General features: G+C 40.9%; 1 protein-coding gene across 7 annotated transcripts in view; it reads right to left on the bottom strand.

Moving 5' to 3' along the window:
* Positions 1 to 3,132: 3,132 nt before the first annotated feature.
* The window catches only part of cacna2d3 (calcium channel, voltage dependent, alpha2/delta subunit 3), a 37,656-nt gene continuing 23,614 nt past the window's right edge, over positions 3,133 to 17,174 (bottom strand). For 5 of the 7 annotated variants that reach the window (XM_054785317.1, XM_054785319.1, XM_054785320.1 and 2 more), the window contains 24 exons: positions 14,396 to 14,467; positions 14,240 to 14,320; positions 14,065 to 14,139; positions 13,232 to 13,315; positions 13,045 to 13,116; positions 12,913 to 12,974; positions 12,773 to 12,840; positions 11,475 to 11,520; positions 11,265 to 11,362; positions 11,072 to 11,165; positions 8,949 to 9,044; positions 8,702 to 8,823; positions 8,029 to 8,106; positions 7,848 to 7,909; positions 7,730 to 7,774; positions 7,605 to 7,667; positions 7,430 to 7,500; positions 7,266 to 7,341; positions 7,143 to 7,183; positions 6,535 to 6,590; positions 6,271 to 6,388; positions 6,078 to 6,195; positions 5,900 to 5,977; positions 3,134 to 4,224 (listed from right to left, as the gene is read on the bottom strand). In XM_054785317.1, the coding sequence (XP_054641292.1) occupies positions 4,132 to 4,224; positions 5,900 to 5,977; positions 6,078 to 6,195; positions 6,271 to 6,388; positions 6,535 to 6,590; positions 7,143 to 7,183; positions 7,266 to 7,341; positions 7,430 to 7,500; positions 7,605 to 7,667; positions 7,730 to 7,774; positions 7,848 to 7,909; positions 8,029 to 8,106; positions 8,702 to 8,823; positions 8,949 to 9,044; positions 11,072 to 11,165; positions 11,265 to 11,362; positions 11,475 to 11,520; positions 12,773 to 12,840; positions 12,913 to 12,974; positions 13,045 to 13,116; positions 13,232 to 13,315; positions 14,065 to 14,139; positions 14,240 to 14,320; positions 14,396 to 14,467 (1,869 nt within the window). In that variant the 3' untranslated portion in view covers positions 3,134 to 4,131. Of the gene's footprint in view, positions 4,225 to 5,899; positions 5,978 to 6,077; positions 6,196 to 6,270; positions 6,389 to 6,534; positions 6,591 to 7,142; positions 7,184 to 7,265; positions 7,342 to 7,429; positions 7,501 to 7,604; positions 7,668 to 7,729; positions 7,775 to 7,847; positions 7,910 to 8,028; positions 8,107 to 8,701; positions 8,824 to 8,948; positions 9,045 to 11,071; positions 11,166 to 11,264; positions 11,363 to 11,474; positions 11,521 to 12,772; positions 12,841 to 12,912; positions 12,975 to 13,044; positions 13,117 to 13,231; positions 13,316 to 14,064; positions 14,140 to 14,239; positions 14,321 to 14,395; positions 14,468 to 17,174 lie in introns of those variants that run through there. The other 2 variants (XM_054785318.1, XR_008572291.1) reach the window with 2 other exon arrangements.

The raw sequence follows: 17,174 nt of genomic DNA, 5'->3' as shown, positions 1-17,174 counted from the left end.
TGAAGCCTTCAGCGCGTCAATGACGACAGGCCGACTTTAAACTAAGAGGCTGCACGTGAGCATCAACCAGCAGGTGCAAGCAATTCACTAGTGGCGTCCGATACCGCTGATTTCCTTTCCGATCCGATACTGATTAAGATTTAAACTGGTATTGACAATACCGATCTGATACCGATACTTTGTGCAAATTCACCTTTTGTCTGGTAAATTTAAAAAGTAGTGTATTTCACAAAGCATACAATACATGTAATTAATTTATTCTTATACACTGCTCACAAAAATTCAAGGAACACTTCGAAAACACATCAGATCTAAACTGGGGTAAAAATGATCTTGAACATCTTTCCTGATAATAAGTGGGTGATGTATTAGTAACAAAATGATGCCACATAATTTGATAGAAATGAAAATGATCACCCTATAGAGGGGGGAAATCAAAGACACCCCAAAAATTAAAGTGAAAAAATGATGCAGCACACTGGTCCATTTGGCTAAAATGTCATTGTAGCAACTCAAAATGATTCTCAGTAGTTTGTGTGGCCCCCACGTGCTTGTACGCATGCCTGACAACGTCGGGGCATGCTCCTAATGAGACTACGGATGGTGTCCTGGGGGATCTCCTCCCAGATCTGGACCAGGGCATCACTGCGGTACCTGGACGCATGGAGGAGTTTCCAGGAGACAGGTAGTTACTCCAGGATAGCTGGACAGGGCCGTAGAAGGTCCTTCAACCCTCAGCAGGATTGATATCTGCTTCTTTGTGCAAGGAGGAACAGGATGAGCACTGCCAGAGCCCAACAAAATGACCTCCAGCAGGCCACTGGTGTGAATGTTTCTGACCAAACAATCAGAAACAGGCTCCATGAGGGTGGCCTGAGGGCCCGACGTCCTGTAGTGGGCCCTGTGCTCACTGCCCAGCACCGTAGAACTCGATTGGCATTTGCCATAGACCACCAGAATTGGCAACTACACCACTGGTGCCCTGTGCTCTTCCCTGATGAGAGCAAGTTCAACCTGAGCACATGCGACAGACGTGAAAGGGTCTGGAGATGCTTGGAGAACGTTATGCTGCCTGCAACATCATTCAGCATGACCGGTTTGGTGGTGGGTCAGTGATGGTCTGGGGAGGCATATCCCTGGAAGGACGCACAGACCTCTACAGGTTAGATAATGGCACCCTGACAGCTATTAGGTATCGGGATGAAATCCTTGGACCCATTGTCAAAACCTACGCTGGTGCAGTGGGACCTGGGTTCCTCCTGGTCCATGACAATGCCCGACCTCATGTGGCTAGTGTATGCAGGTAGTTCCTGGAGGATGAAGGAATTGATACCATTGACTGGCCCCCACGTTCACCTGACCTAAACCCAATAGAACACCTCTGGGACATTATGTTTAGGTCCATCCAGCGCCGCCAGGTTGCTCCTCAGACTGTCCAGGAGCTCATGGATGCCCTGGTCCAGATCTGGGAGGAGATCCCCCAGGACACCATCCGTAGTCTCATTAGGAGCATGCCCCGACGTTGTCATGCATGCGTACAAGCACGTGGGGGCCACACAAACTGAGAATCATTTTGAGTTGCTAAAATGACATTTTAGCTAAATGGACCAGTGTGCTGCATCATTTTTTCACTTTCATTTTTGGGGTGTCTTTGATTTCCCCCCTCTATAGGGTGATCATTTTCACTTCTATCAAATTATGTGGCATCATTTTGTTACTAATACATCACCCACTTATTATCAGGAAAGATATTCAAGATCATTTTTCCCCCCGTTTAGACCTGATGTGTTTTCGAAGTGTTCCTCTAATTGTTTTGAGCAGTATATTATTAATTGAAATTAATTAATGTAATCATTAACCTAAGTAATTTATTTATTTTAAAGCTGAGGTATTTTGAGGTAACAAGAGTGATTTGCAGTACAATATAGTCATGCTAATTTACAACAACAGGAAAAAATGAGGACAAGAATTATATAAAAACATGTGAAAATTGTATATTAAAAAAAAATAAAACAAGTAAAGTAATAAAACCATTAAAATAAATGATTAATTATTCAGAACTACCATAGGATTGAGACCTTGGCTCCGTTTACGATCGGTCATCGTGTCAACAGACAAACGTTACCTTAAGAGTGAAGTAGCAAAAGTATCGATATTTGGAGTTGCGTATCGATTTCAGAACAGGCAGGGTTGGTATCGGAAGTATCTATATTTCAGTATCGATCCGCACATCGCTACAATTCAGCATCAGGAAGCACTTCCGCATCACGGTGGACTGGCCATCGGAAAGTACCGGGAGTTTCCCCGGTGGGCTGACCAAAAACGGGTCAGTGGGCGGCATGGTATTTATTTATTTATTTATCTATCTATCGCTTCGCCGTATTGTCACGCGGTGTTAAATGGAAATTGATACCTGACCACCGCGCTAGGAAAACCGCCGCCAAGCTCATCGATTGGCTCTTGCCGTATCTTGCTAACATGTGATTGGCCGTCTTCGCTGTTACGCCATGACAGCTTGGCCTTGCGCTACTGTGTTTTCCTAGCTGGAGAAGCGCTCGTGTTCGTCTGCATCGGTAAATTGCTAACATGTTGGACGTTTGTTCTGCGTGGGTCACGTCAACTAAGTTGATGTTAATATCAGAGTGCTGTTAATATGTGGAAAATCGAGGTGCCACTGTAAATGGTTTAGAGCTGTCTATATACGCATGCCTGTATATAAACCTGACTTGATATAATACATAGCAAACATGGAGTGGTGTGTTACAACTGCATTTAGTTATGTATATTGGAAGACAATAAGCATACTATACTGATTCATTGATAAGTTGCTTTTATGAAGCACTGAAGTGATACTTGAATCAACGTGATGTGTTTTGAACATGTACCGTATATCTGCTATTTTTACACTTTGTAATCATTTCTACCGATAATGACATCCCCCAATCATGTCACCTGCAGAGTTCAAGTGTTTCACGTTAGGATGCCCACAGTTCAATGTGCATCCTAAAGGACAATGATGTAAAAATTTAAACAATATTCTTTTATTCATATTTTTTCAGTCAGTATTTGTTTTTTGTCCTTTCAACTGTTTCACAATACAGTTACAAATAATAAAACACTACTGCAACAATAATAAAAGAAAATCAGACGGTTATATTATTGTTTTCCATACTTTAGCCAACTAGTTAAAGTTGCGATAACATGCAGACCCTTATTTTTTTGGGTTGTACGGTAATCTTGTTCAGACGCATTCCACGCATTGACACTGTAAATGTATTCATGTTGTACCTGTGGTTGTAGTTTGCAGTGATTGTGTAAACCTAGCATTATATTATCATTTTAAACAAAAATGCATGTCTTTTTTTAATATAGCTTTTGTATTGAATCTCAGTATTGAAAAAAATATGTAATAAGTTATTATAAAGGCATTTATTTAAAAGTATCTACAGTTGCACTTGAAATTGACATCTTCAAAATGTATCAACTTTCATAAGTAAAATTCATACTTTTTGAAGATGTAATTCACAATGGGGATTGAATTTCAACTGAAAGTAAATAAATTGAAATATTAAATACAATATCATAGCCAATGATTGTTGAATCAATTAAATCTCCCCCACACATGCACATGAAAAACCTTTGAACTTGATGTATGTCAAGGAAAAATATGTCTTTAATCATGATCTTAAACATGTAACATTCTTTGAACACAGTTAAAAACATGCAATGCTAATGTATTTTAACTGGCAGAATAAAGCAAGTTAAAGTGCTCTTATCGCTCGGTATGGTATTTTATATGATCCATATGGATAAATCTAAAGCAAGGCGACAAAAATGTTGAAGCAATTTTTGCCCAAACTAGTTTCTCACCTGTTCTGCTGTCTTTTCATCGGCAAAATTGCACTCTCATCCAACTTTACAATAAACACGAATCTACTGTGTGTTCATTGCTCAAATACTTACTTGTATTGCTCAATTTCAACACACATTCAAGAGAACACAGTAAACTATCAGCAGCATTTGAGCCAAAGTTGCTTTTGCATCTTCCTGCGGTGAAGAAATCATGTGTGGTTGGCCTTGTTTCCTATGTGTCGATGCCTCTGGTTGTTCAGTCTGTTCTGCTGCTGCTGGTCACCTGCTGACACCCGCTGCCATCAGTGGGAGCAAAATGGCTGTGAGAGGACTGCAGAGACGTGAAGCTGAACCACACTCCATGGCGTTTTCCTGACCAAGACATTGAATACACAAGTCGCTTAAAAGGAGCTGTATCAAAAGATAAGAACGCTCACTGTCAAACAAGCATTACTACATACAGTGTTTCATGCTTTTGTTGTCGTTTTTTTTAACTCACCTTTTTGCAAAAGCATTACGGACAGTTATGCAAATTTGTCGTTATGTCACAGAGGCGTTAATTGGCGCAGTTAAAGTGATGGATTTGTGGGGTGCAGCCTACAAAGCAAACACAGTCGTCCCTCGCTACAGCTTGGTTTTTCACAAATAATAAATGATTGCTGTTTAGTGGTTGACTACGACCTATTAATAGTCCAAAATATGTATATTTAAGCAAATTGTACATATTTTTTTGCCGAAATTAAAGGGATAGTTTAAATTTTTTGACATGAAGTTGTATGACATCGCCATCAGCATTGTAGTCCAGCAACAGCGACTTACCCCCCACTTGGTCTCTTAAGTCCAGTTCTGGTCAGATTTTCGTGATGAAGAACGTAGTTCCACTTAATTGCTGGGGACAATTAAGTAAAGACTTTGGCTTCTCAAAGCAATATGCGTTCAAAAATTTAATACATTTGCATCACAAAAATGCCTTCTCAAAAAAATCAGACCTCACAAAATGCTTGGCGTTATATATTTGTCTCCCGCCGTATTCCTGCACACTGTCGCCTGTGCGTTCATGTATGTCACAAAGACGCTCGTATCTGCTTCCGCGACGGAGCGCTGTGGTCATCTTGCTTACATATGTGTTCCACAGCGGAAGAAGATGTGAGTGTCTTCATCACATTCACATGAACGCACAGGCGACAGTGTGCAGGAATACGGCGGGAGACAGATATTACACCGAGCGTTTTGTGAGATTTGAGTTTTTGAGAAGGTATTTTTGTGATGCAAATGTTTTAATCTTTTGAACGCATATTGTTTTTAGCAGCCAAACTCTTTACTTATTTGTCCCCAGCAACTAAGTGGAAGTATGTTCTTCATCACAGAAATCTGACCAGAACTGGACTTTGGAGACCGAGTGGGGGGTAAGTCGCTGTTATTGGACTACAATGCTGATGGGGATGTCATACAACTTCATGTAAAAAAATACAAACTATCCCTTTAAGTATTTTCAAGCATAAAAATGGCTAAATGAACTAAAGTACAAATACAGTATAAGCCATTAAGCCCACCATTCAACATGTGACTGTAGTATCCCAGTAGTCACTAGGTGTCAGTAATTGTTTGGTGAGACAAGCACCAGACAAAAACAATAGGCTTTTATTGCAGAACAGGCACAATAATAATCATAATAACAACATGGGTTACAGTTGCAGCCATAGCCCGCAATATGCTAAAACTCAGCTCTAAACCCTTCATGTTGCTTCCTGTCTGCCACTGATTCTGAACCCCTACAAGGTAAAGTGTCTTACACAGCTTATTTTCTCTTATGTCTACTATATTGGGTAATAGGGAGTCTAAAGGTGACTATAGGGGTGTTATTTCATGTCTCGAGGGCTCTAATAATGTTTTAAAAAGCTTATTTAGAAGATCATAAACAGGTTTTCTATGCCATAACTACAAAAATGTATATGTATATTTATAAAGGAATCTGACGTTGCAGATATTCAGTTATCACAGTCGAGCCTGGAAGCAATGAACCGCCATGAACAAGGGATTACTGTACCTCCGGGTGGAAAGGATGACACGATTCAGGCTTCTTTCTGTCCTTCTGAAACTTCAGCCGGTCGCACTTGAGTGATTCGTTATGTTCAAGGTGGTCAAGGTTACAATGTACCGGCTGGTAAGTACCATCATAACCTCTCACAGAGAAAAAAAAACACTGTCCACGTTTTATGATGAAGGATATACATAATTTCAATGGGGTCCATGGTGACTGGCGGAGCACTGCTGCAGTCACACTTGTTGTCCACAACCACCATGAAGAGGTTGCTGCTGGGAATCTGCTGTATGACGAACGACCTGCAGTTCAAACAAAGACCATCATATGAACAACAGCAATGACTTGGGTGTCATTATGATAAACGAGTGTGGTACCGGACACAGCCGTCACAGTCAATGTTGCCCGTGGTTTCTTTAATGGTGCGCTCCGACACGAAGGCAGGGTACTCTGTGTCACATGGCACCATCATGGTCTTACCACGAGATCTCTGAGCTGTCACACAGCACAAGGAAGGTGGAATTAAATATTGCAATGGCTACATCAAGGAACAGGCACTGCAATGGCTTCCAGCATGTTCATGATTGCACTTGCACGGCTATATAAGTGCAATGCATTGTGTAGCTGAGCCCAATTGATACCTTTAACAGAAAGATCCACATTCCACCAACTGTACACGTTCAATTCCAGAAGGAAACTGTAGAAAAGAAAAACACATGCTTTAACTGGGGGGCAGTCACTTCTTCACACAGGGCCATGATTATTTTCTCCCTTCATAATAAAACGTTTCATTTAAAAGCTGCATTTTGTGTTCAGTTGTGTTGTCGTTGACTAATATTTAAATTTGTTTTCCATCATGTTCTATTATATCGTTTAAAAATGCCTGTTCAACAGAAAAGGGTTGTTCTGTTTTCAATAAAGATCTTTCAAACTAACACATTTTAGAGCAGTAATTATAATACAGTAAAACTGTCAAACCGTGATTTTTTTTCATACCGTCAGAATCTCATTCTGGTCCATGCCTACCTATAACACAAAGCTGACGCAAAGTTTTGTCTTTAAATATAAACAACGTCTTATTTAGCCCCCACATCTTCTGATTTATCAGTACGCAACACTTGGTGGTTTGGCCCCCCGCACCCTCTTGTACTTGTATTCATTTAAAGATAGCATCATTGCAATATACAACTTTACAGTGCGATACAGCTTAGTGTTCCTGATGTGAATGTTTTTTGGATTTGATTCTTACATGACAAGTTCGGTCAAGAGCCATTTCACAACAGTGAAGGGCTGCAAGAGAGAAAAAAAAACGATGGTGGAGTCTCTAATGGTACACTTAGGTATTTAAGCAGTTCAAGTGTGAAGTACTTACATCTGATAAAGCACGTGCACTGTCGCTGCTCCCTGCATACTCTCTGCAAAGGGCCTGGTAGTCGTACAGTGTGATCCTACAGCAGGAGGAGGTTACACTTAAACCACAACATGCCTTTTATCTTCACCGTGTCATGTGATACATATCAGGTTATATTCACAGACCTTTTGAACGAGCCCATTTGGAGAAGTTTGTTCATGACGGCACCTTCTACCTCTCCAAAAAAGAGCCCTGTCTGGGAGACAAGTTGAGTTAAAGAACACAAATTAGGCAAAAATGGGAAGAAGGAACATGAATGTTCACTGTGTCTGCTCATGAGCAAGAATGCCTGCACAGTACCTGAGATTGCTCCTCTGTGACAAGAATGAAGCCATTGTTGTCAATCAGGTAGCAGTTAATGTCCTGGCAGAAAAACAGACTCTTAGTAAATCTTAAAAAGGGAAGAATAAGGTGAATCTTCTTACCTCGCTATCACAACTAATGCTGCATTTGCCATCCAGAGCTGTACACTGAGCACATACCAAGGGATTGCATAAGTTATCAGTGACTTTACAAACTGATGCACTGCTTGGTTAATAGTACCTGTCTGCAGGCCGTCCAGAATTTCCTCTGGAAGAACTCGAGCTTCATCTGAAGCCCTACAGCTGAGCAAACACATTATAATATACAATATTATATAAAAGAATAGAATAACTACAATACAAAACATTCACTCATCCAAAAATGATTGCTAACATGATGAAGATGGTTTATAAAATGTTACCTGCAACAATTGGTGACTTTCTGTCATCGAGGAGCTGGATTGCAGTGCTGGCCAATACAACACTCTTGTTCTCCAAAGCTAGGGAAGAGAAGAAACATTTCTAACGTCACTTCTACAGTATTTCCCCCACCAGATGGCGACATTTACTGGGCCGCATTAGTTGGCCCGTTCAATGCTACTACTTGATTGCATCATTGGCAAGGTGTTTTGAGTATTATACTATCACTACAAAACTCAAATTACAAAAGCCTTATTTAAAAAAAAAACAGCCCGTGCCATTGAGGGTGTTGGCAGATTGTATCTATTTTGGATTAATCAGTTGTCTTTGTGTAAGGGTGGGACATGGGCCAAGGAATTCCTGAGTAAATAATTAAATATCTTGATTGCATATGCAGGAGTTGGGTATCAATGAAAGTGATCCAAATTAAGATTGCTTGGTCCCAGCGGAGGTCTTCACTCTCCGAGTTCCTTTCCAATGAACAAATCTTGTTTAAACCATCTTTTTTATAGCAAGTGGGTCACTGTGGTGGGTTTTGAGGCATGTGTACATACATCAACCTGCTGACATAGCATAGTGCTTTTAAAATGAGAAAAGTACAACATTTCCGACTAAGTTCCCGTTCTACACACCTGAGCTTCTACCAACTGCATGCACTGTATGTGTTGTGCATACCTGTGCTGAAGGGGATGGAGTAGACAAATGTGCCTGGGACCTGCTCTGCCGCTCTTTTGTACCACAGAGGAAAGTGATCGGCATTAAAGACACCCTCCTTGTCCTCTGCTGTCAGGAAATCTCTGAGGAGGCACACAGAGCGGAGTGAGAGGCAAGCAGCAGAGGATGACATTCATCAACATGGATCAACGCCTGGCCTCACGCGGTAAGCAGTGACAAGCGTGTAGCACTGAGCGCTGACACTCACTGATTGGAGAGCTGATCTGCAGCTACGAACAGGTTGGTCCTTGACAGGCCGGTGCGTGTGCCCAGGAAGGCAATTTCCACTCCTTTGTCTGAGTTCCTGTTTGTATGATGCAGAGTAGAGACACAATTCCACATACACACATTTCATTGATCCAATTAACTGTTGACTGCACTCAATTAAACAATGCCACAAACACTTTCTGCCTCTGTTTTAGATTATGCTAGTCAGAAATACAGTATGAGACTGTTCACACACCATATTAGTTTGTTATTGATAATGGATGTCAGGTGCTCAATCATTCGGTTACCCAGTTGTCATAATACAGTTGCGTATGTGTGTGTGATGTTTTTTGCAGAAAACCCATCTTATTAATCATTTATAAATATTGTATGCGATGACAAAGCTTAAAATGTGCAGCATGCACGTTACGACATGGCGTAGATGGAAGATGGCGGTGACCTGTGTGGCTGTGGCAGCAGTAGATTTTGACAGTCAACTTTGTTCAAATGTGGCCTCAAAACTTGGTGAACACAAGTTAATAAATGCTATTGGTATAAATGCTATTGGTATGGTATTACATCAAGCAAGCGGTGCGGAGGAATGCCTGCACCACCTCGGACTTCTAGCCGGGCGGACCCAGCGGCTAGAAGCTGGCTAGAAGTTGGCTAGAAGCGGATCCATCTGTTCTATCAATCGGCTCTCATTATCGTTCGTCAGTGGTCAATACCTAGATACATTTTACAATTTGGGATGCCTTCCATAAGTGTGTGAGGTACAGTATATGAAAGGCCTTAGAGCACAGGTGTCCAAAGTGCAGCCCGCGGCACATTGTAAAAATATAATTTAACATGAAAACAACAACAAAAAAATTAATAAATACATTGAAAAATCTGTAGTAATTTTACAAGAATAGTCAGAATATCAAAAGAAAAAAGTTAGAATTTTAAGAGAATAACGTTCTCTAACGTAATATTATGACAAAAAATAACATTTTAGTACCTCCCTTAGTATCACATAAAGTGGAAATATTGAAGAAAGATGTTTTGGTTTTTTTAAGCCTTAATATTATGAGAAACAAACAAAACAAAAAATAAAGTTGTTTTTAGGATGCACATTTCTGGAAAATTTGTTTGCGTTAAAAGTTATAATGTTACAAGAATAAAGTCTAAATATTATAGGAATAAAGTAATAATTACAAGAAGAACATTTACAAGAAAAAAAGTTGAAATAGTTGGAAAATGTTTTTAAAAAACAGCTGTAATTTTACGAGAATAAAGTCAAAATGTTAAGAGAAAAAAGTTGTTTTCAACAAGAAAAAAAGTTGCAACTTTACGAGAATAAACTGGCAATATTGTGAGAAAAAAATAATGTAATTTTAGTGGCATAGAGTTCAAATATTAAAGAAAATACATTATATTTTTAAAGTTGTAATATGAGAAACAAAACAAAAAAAGTTTGAGAAAAAGTTTTATTATAGAAATAAAGTAAAATTTTCTGTGAATAAAGTCGTAATATTACAAGATGAAAACGTACAATGATCATTTATGAAGAAAGTGGAAATATTTGGAAAATTTAAAAAATAAGAGCAAAAATGGGTGGAAAAAAAAGAGCAGAGTGAAGTTGATATTAATAGGCTGTTTCACCTATATGACAAAGCTGAAATGCACATTTTTCTTGAAATATATAAAACTAGCACATCAAGATGTGTTGATTTACAAAATATCAAAGTGGCAAAGTTGCATCCTTTCATTTTTCAGTTAATGGCCCTTGCTGGAAAAAGTTTGGACAGCCCTGGCTCAGAGTGTCAAAAATAGGCAAACTGATCTGCAGTATAGAAATGGTGCATATTCATCTTAGCGTCGTCACGCAACTCACCGATGTCATCTGTATAGTGGCATATGTTGCTCCAAAACCTGTATGTACCTTTCAGCATCCATGATGTCTTCACATATGCTCAATTTACCCATAATGCCACAGGCAATAATCCTCCTCCATATGAACATAGATGCATCAACCTGGTCACAATCTGGACGAATCTTCTTTTTATTTAGTCCATCGTTAAAACAGCAGCATGTCTGCATGTGTCGTATTGTTCTAAAGACTGGTTCTAAAGGAATGCTTACTCTGACTTGTTGAGAGCCAGTCCAGTCCAGTAGGCCTCAAGCGGAGCAGTGACCACAGCATCAAATAACACTTCCTTGATTAGCTCTCGGTCACCTGCAAAAGCAATTTGGTTTAAATGTCAACATCTTGTTAACAAATAAAACAAGCGCCTTTTTTCCGTTTCAGAATATGAAAGTCTACAGTATGTCTTACACTTAAGGTTTGGCCTGCGGCCTGTCATGAAGAGCTTGATGGCTTGTATCTGAGTCAGGTGACGGTGCTCATGCTGCTCCTCTGTGTTGCAGTATGTCCTTTTGGTCCAAAACAGAGCCATGCTGTTACAGCACATGCAAGCCCTCCACATACCTCATGAACAAACATAACGCATGGATGCCCACTTTCCTAAACCATGCATTACATTACCATTCATCTGCCAGGGCGACATCTGGCTGTTCCAGATCACGGAGCCCTGAAAAACCAAAGTCAGACACGCTTCAGCTGTGTTAATCCTGCTCATCTTAAACAAAAACAATGAATATTATTCAGTGTTGATTAACAGTCTACTACCAATTGAACACAATGCTTACTATTGTGGTTACATTATGGTCCACATTCTGAGATGTGTTGCTAATATCGGTCCTCCTCTCAAATATTGTAGCTACATTAAGCAATCATAGTAAAGTGAAACCTCGGTTTTCATCATTAATCCGTTCCAAAAGGTCTGACAAAAACCGGAACATACAAAACCAAAATCTATTTTTTCCATGGGAAATAATGTAAATCCCATTAATCTGCTCCAGACACCCCTAAATACAAAAAAAAACATTTCATAAAGAATAATTATAGCTTTACATGCAGAAAACAATGTGGAATACATCTAAATGACAAAAGAAACGGATAAATGAACATTTAGCATCATTTTTATTGTAGACTCTTGTTGGCCAGCATGGCGATGAGTCTAGGGGGGGAAAATGGGAGGGGACGGACATTCCAAACTTAACTTTAAAGAGTGGACAGTGAGAGCTGTATACTTGCTCACTTGAACTCCTTTGTAAACTTCAGCAGCAGGTACAATCATCATTACGCATGCTGGCACGGCTCACTTTCTGTTATGCGTGTCCCTTAAACCGTTCCCTCTGCAACATTTGTTAACTCGGAACCTATACATCATAGGTTGCTACCAGTTCTTTCTTGAATTCAGGAGTGTTCCTGACCTTCTTTATCAAAGTTCTGGCATTTGCAACTTTCTTTGGCATCCTGGTGAGTTATTTTGCAGCCATGAAGCTCAGACTGTCTGACAGTCGGAAAGACGCAGTGCACTTGAACATTGCACATTGCTTTTTAAGAGAAAGAAAGGAGACGGATACCGAGTTGTTCATCTTTTTATGTGAGTTCTATGAACAAATAAACTACACTCCCACACACATAATAAAGATAATTAAAGGACTGCCTGGCTGTAATCTGTCTATAGTGGTCCAACTCTATAAGAACCACTATCCATTCTTCACAGAGAACGAGTCAACGTGTGGATGCTGTGGAACGATACACGGGCAAACAGACTAGTTTGTTAGGCACACTGTTTGTCCATATGATAACCAAGACAGTGTACAAAATAACCAAGACTATCCTTGGCAATAATTTTCGTCAAAAACCAAATCCTTCGAAAACTGGGGTGTACGAAAACCGAGGTTCCACTGTGATAAAATAAATGTGTAAAATACCTGTTTCAACTGACACGTTTCCTCTGAAGAAGTACTTGCCGTGGCCTCTGGAGAGAGCTACTCCAACACTGGAGAAAACACACAAGACATATATTAGTGTGACATTAGAGATAAAATAATAATAATAATAACACCACCACCTGAATGGAGTCCCTTTGATATCAGTGTAGTAGTAATCATTGTGCATCTTCAACACACGTCTCTGGAACAACAGATACAGGTTGACATTTATTTGGAAACAGCTTTCACCGGATCTTTATCTGCTCCCTCACCCCTCTATCCACCGTCTTCTTAACCTCCATGGAGAAGGTGCCTGTCCTCCTGTTCACCATGGCGTTGCGCAGCTTCGAGATAAAGCACACAATGTGGCACACAGAGACTTTCCTAATGACAATGTGAAATCTAGGCATAGTGTATATACTGCAGTATACAGTATATGTGAATTGGAGTGTCTCTTACAATGTCATCTTTGTCCTCCCATTCCACCTCAGAGAGGTCCACGCTGCTGTAGTTGGGCTTTCTCCTCTTCTGACCCTCCTGATACTGCACAGAGGAATACAATGTAGAAAAATAAATATACAGCTGTAGCATTACTGTTATCAAATGGAATGAAAAGGGAGAGCTATTTAGATTTGCTTCATTGTCACGTTATCTTTTGTAATTCACTGGTGAATTAAGACTCCTATGTATGAATCCCTTGTACTGGATAATTATTGAACACATCATCTGTGAAATTAACACTGTCAGGTAAATGAAAAATAATTAATAGGGACCTCACGGCCAAATAGCTCTTCATGAATGTATTAAACAGTGCATGTCAAATCCTGGTATTTAACATAATCAGTTCGTACACAAGAAACAACCAGTCAAGGACAACAATCACGGCGCCACAACGAGACAAAGAAGAAGAGCACAGACACACACATAAGCACAGTTGCACAGAGAGGAATAGCACTAACACTGGCACACACAGATCCACGAGCATAGCCAGAGCCCCTGAGGGCCCAGTGGCCCTTGGGCGAGCGGCTGTGGTCTCTGCCAGTGAGTGTTAAGTTACCTCTGGGAAACCTCAGGCCAGCCAGCCCTATGAGTGGCCTTTATCCCTGCATGCATACATCAAAGGAAAAGGTGGGGATTACAGATTATACGTGCCCATTTAGCCTCCTCATCACATTACACATTTGTCTCTGTGCCTCACCAATGGAGGCTAGCTATACATTTGCATGGACAAAAATAAAAAGGGTCAAGTCAGGCAAAATAAAATAACATGGTTTTTGCAAACATAACCATACCAAAGGCCTGAGGTCTGGATGTGTCAGGATGTAGCCGTTGTTTGTGATGGCAAATGCATACCCGTGGATTCCTAACTAGAGACACAAAGACATTAATTATATACATTTTTTAAATTGTTTTTTAATGAGCATTTGAATCCATTTGTCTGACTTAACCAAAAGCAGCGGACTGTACCATATGTTTGGGAATAAGCTTCATCAGTTCCTGCAGAGGAATGTCTGTTCCAACGACCCCCAACAGAATACCCTGATTCTTCTGCATGAGAGCATCCAAAACACACACACAAGTTGAGGCAACTGCAGGAACATACATCATCACTTGCTCACTCACCGTCTCATTCTTAGTGCTGAAGACCGGCATCGCAACTGTGGTCGTCAGACTTGGACCCGCTTTGTCATTTAACTGGAAAAAAAACAATACATGGAAAAGAGTGCACTGTTGTTAATGAGCAAGATTATATTATATAACAACGACTTTTGGACATTACAATAAATTATAGAGGGGTAGTATGCAGGGTATGAGCCAATAGGGAACCCAATACATTTTGCGGTACATCCAGGCAATCTTTTCAATTAGGGTTGTCAAAAATAATGCAATAATGGTGGTAACAAAATTCAATTAAATAAATAAAATTCAATTTAATTAATTCAATTACAATTTTTTGTGTAATTAATTCATGTGCATCATGGCAAGCCACACCTTGTTATGACGGCAGAAGGAGGCACGGTGTAGCATCCCCATATAGTCACACAGAGCCTGACGCTCTTTTACAACTTTATTCTGACCTCAGCACAACAGCAGTGCAATTCCAACACCACATACAGTATGTATCTCCGACTCACAAACGCGTCTCTAGACCTCCTCGGAACAACACTTCCAAACTCCGAACATCACAACATCTTTAATATGCGTGTATGTGTGGTCTAAAATAAAGAAAAAGAAAAGAAAAAGGGTAGGTGGATATTCTTATCACTAACACCCAAAGTAACTCCAACTTAATGTAAAACATAATCATTAAACTCTCTAATCTGTTCATATAAGTTTCAAGTTTCAAGAGTTTCAAGAGAGTTTTATTGTCATGTGCATAGTACAACAGCAGTTATACCATGCAATGAAAATCTTATTCTGTTCATTCTCCCAAGAAAAGAAAGAAAACAAATGAAAGAATAAGAACATAAGAAACATAAACATATATACCAATAAATTAAGCAACAACAACAGACGAGACATTAATACAAGTAAATAATACAAATAAATAAATAAATAAAGTGCTATGAGTGTGTGCGTGTGTTGCGTGCGGCGTGTGCGAGTGCTTCGTTGAGGAGCCTGATGGCCTGTGGGTAAAAGCTGTTTGCCAGCCTTGTGGTCCTGGACTTCAAACTCCTGTAGCGTCTGCCTGACGGTAGGAGTGTGAATAATGAGTGTTGTGGATGTGTGCTGTCCTTGATGAGGTTGTGTGTTCTTCGTAGGACTCTAGATTTATAAATATCTTGCAGTGAGGGGAGGGCTGCCCCAACAATGTTCTGTGAGGTCTTGATCACCCGCTGGAGTGCCTTCCTATCACGTGTTGTACAGTTACCGTACCAAACAGTGATGGAGGCGGTAAGGACACTTTCGATAGTGCATCTGTAGAAGCAACTCAGGATTGTGGTGGACATGCCAAATTTCCTCAGTCTTCTCAGGAAGTACAGTCTCCTTTGGGACTTCTTCAGAATTTGTTGGGTGTTGTGAGACCAGGTGAGGTCCTCGCTGATGTGTGTGCCAAGGAACTTGAAGGTTTTCACCCTCTCCACCTCAGTCTCATCAATAAACAGGGGTCTATGCGGCTCCTTTTCCCTTGTTCTTGGGTCGATGATCATCTCTTTAGTCTTATCTGTATTGAGAAGGAGATTGTTATCACGACACCAAGCTATGAGGTCCGCCAACTCTCTTCTGTATGATGTTTCAACACCACCAGTGATCAGTCCGATGACTGTAGTGTCATCTGCAAATTTAATGATGCTGGTGTTGTTCTGGGAGGCCACGCAATCGTAGGTGAAGAGCGTGTAGAGGAGTGGACTCAACACACACCCCTGTGGGGTCCCAGTGCTCACAATTCTTGAGCTGGATGTGCGGTTGTGGACTCTGACTGACTGGGGCCTGCCTGTGAGAAAGTTAAACACCCAGTTACAGAGGGAGGGAGACAGGCCAAGTGTGAGGAGCTTATTTGTGAGTTTGTGGGGGCAGACTGTATTAAAAGCAGAGCTATAGTCTATAAATAGCATTCTGACGTATGTGTCCTGGCCCTGTAGGTGAGAAAGGGCTGTGTGGATGGCAGTGTTGACTGCATCATCCGTGGACCGGTTCTGGCGATATGCAAACTGTAGAGGGTCCACGGTTGCCGCCGGGATGCTCTTTTTGATGTGGGTCATGACTATCCTTTCAAAGCACTTCATAACAATAGGAGTGAGTGCTATAGGGCGATAGTCATTCAAGCAGGTCACGTTGCTCTTCTTGGGTACGGGCACTATGGTGGTGGACTTAAAGCAGGTCGGTACAGATGCTTGTGCAAGCGACAGGTTAAATATGTCAGCAAGCACATCAGCTAGCTCTGATGAGCAAACCCGAAGTGCACGTCCTGAGATGTTGTCTGGCCCTGCTGCTTTTCGTGGGTTTGTTTTGTTCAGAACCCTGCGCACATCAGCTGATGTCACCATGAGAGGTGAGTCCTGTGTGCTCCCCAGGTTCAGCCACCCTCTCTGCTCATCAGGAGTTTGGGTGTCAAAGCGGGCATAGAACTCATTCAACTCATCAGGAAGTGTGGTTTGGCTGGACGTGGCTACGCTACTCTGCTGTCGATAGTCTGTGATGTGCTGGAGCCCCGCCCACACGCGCCGAGGGTCTGAGGTGGAATAGTAGCCCTCCAGCTTCTGTCTGTACTGTCTTTTGGCCTCTCGTATGGACCTCCTCAGGTCATATCTGGCCTTTTTGTAGTCATCAGCGGTGCCCATGACAAATGCAGTCGAACGAGCACGTAGCTTAGCCCTTACATCACAGTTCATCCACTGTTTTTGGTTAGGGTATTTTCTGTAATACTTGGTGGTGGTAACAGTCTCTATACATGTGCTAA

Source organism: Dunckerocampus dactyliophorus, chromosome 8 (genome assembly GCF_027744805.1).
Source record: "Dunckerocampus dactyliophorus isolate RoL2022-P2 chromosome 8, RoL_Ddac_1.1, whole genome shotgun sequence".
NCBI lineage: Eukaryota > Metazoa > Chordata > Actinopteri > Syngnathiformes > Syngnathidae > Dunckerocampus > Dunckerocampus dactyliophorus.
Note: the sequence above shows the minus strand (reverse complement) of the source record. Positions and strands in the feature narration are given on the sequence as shown.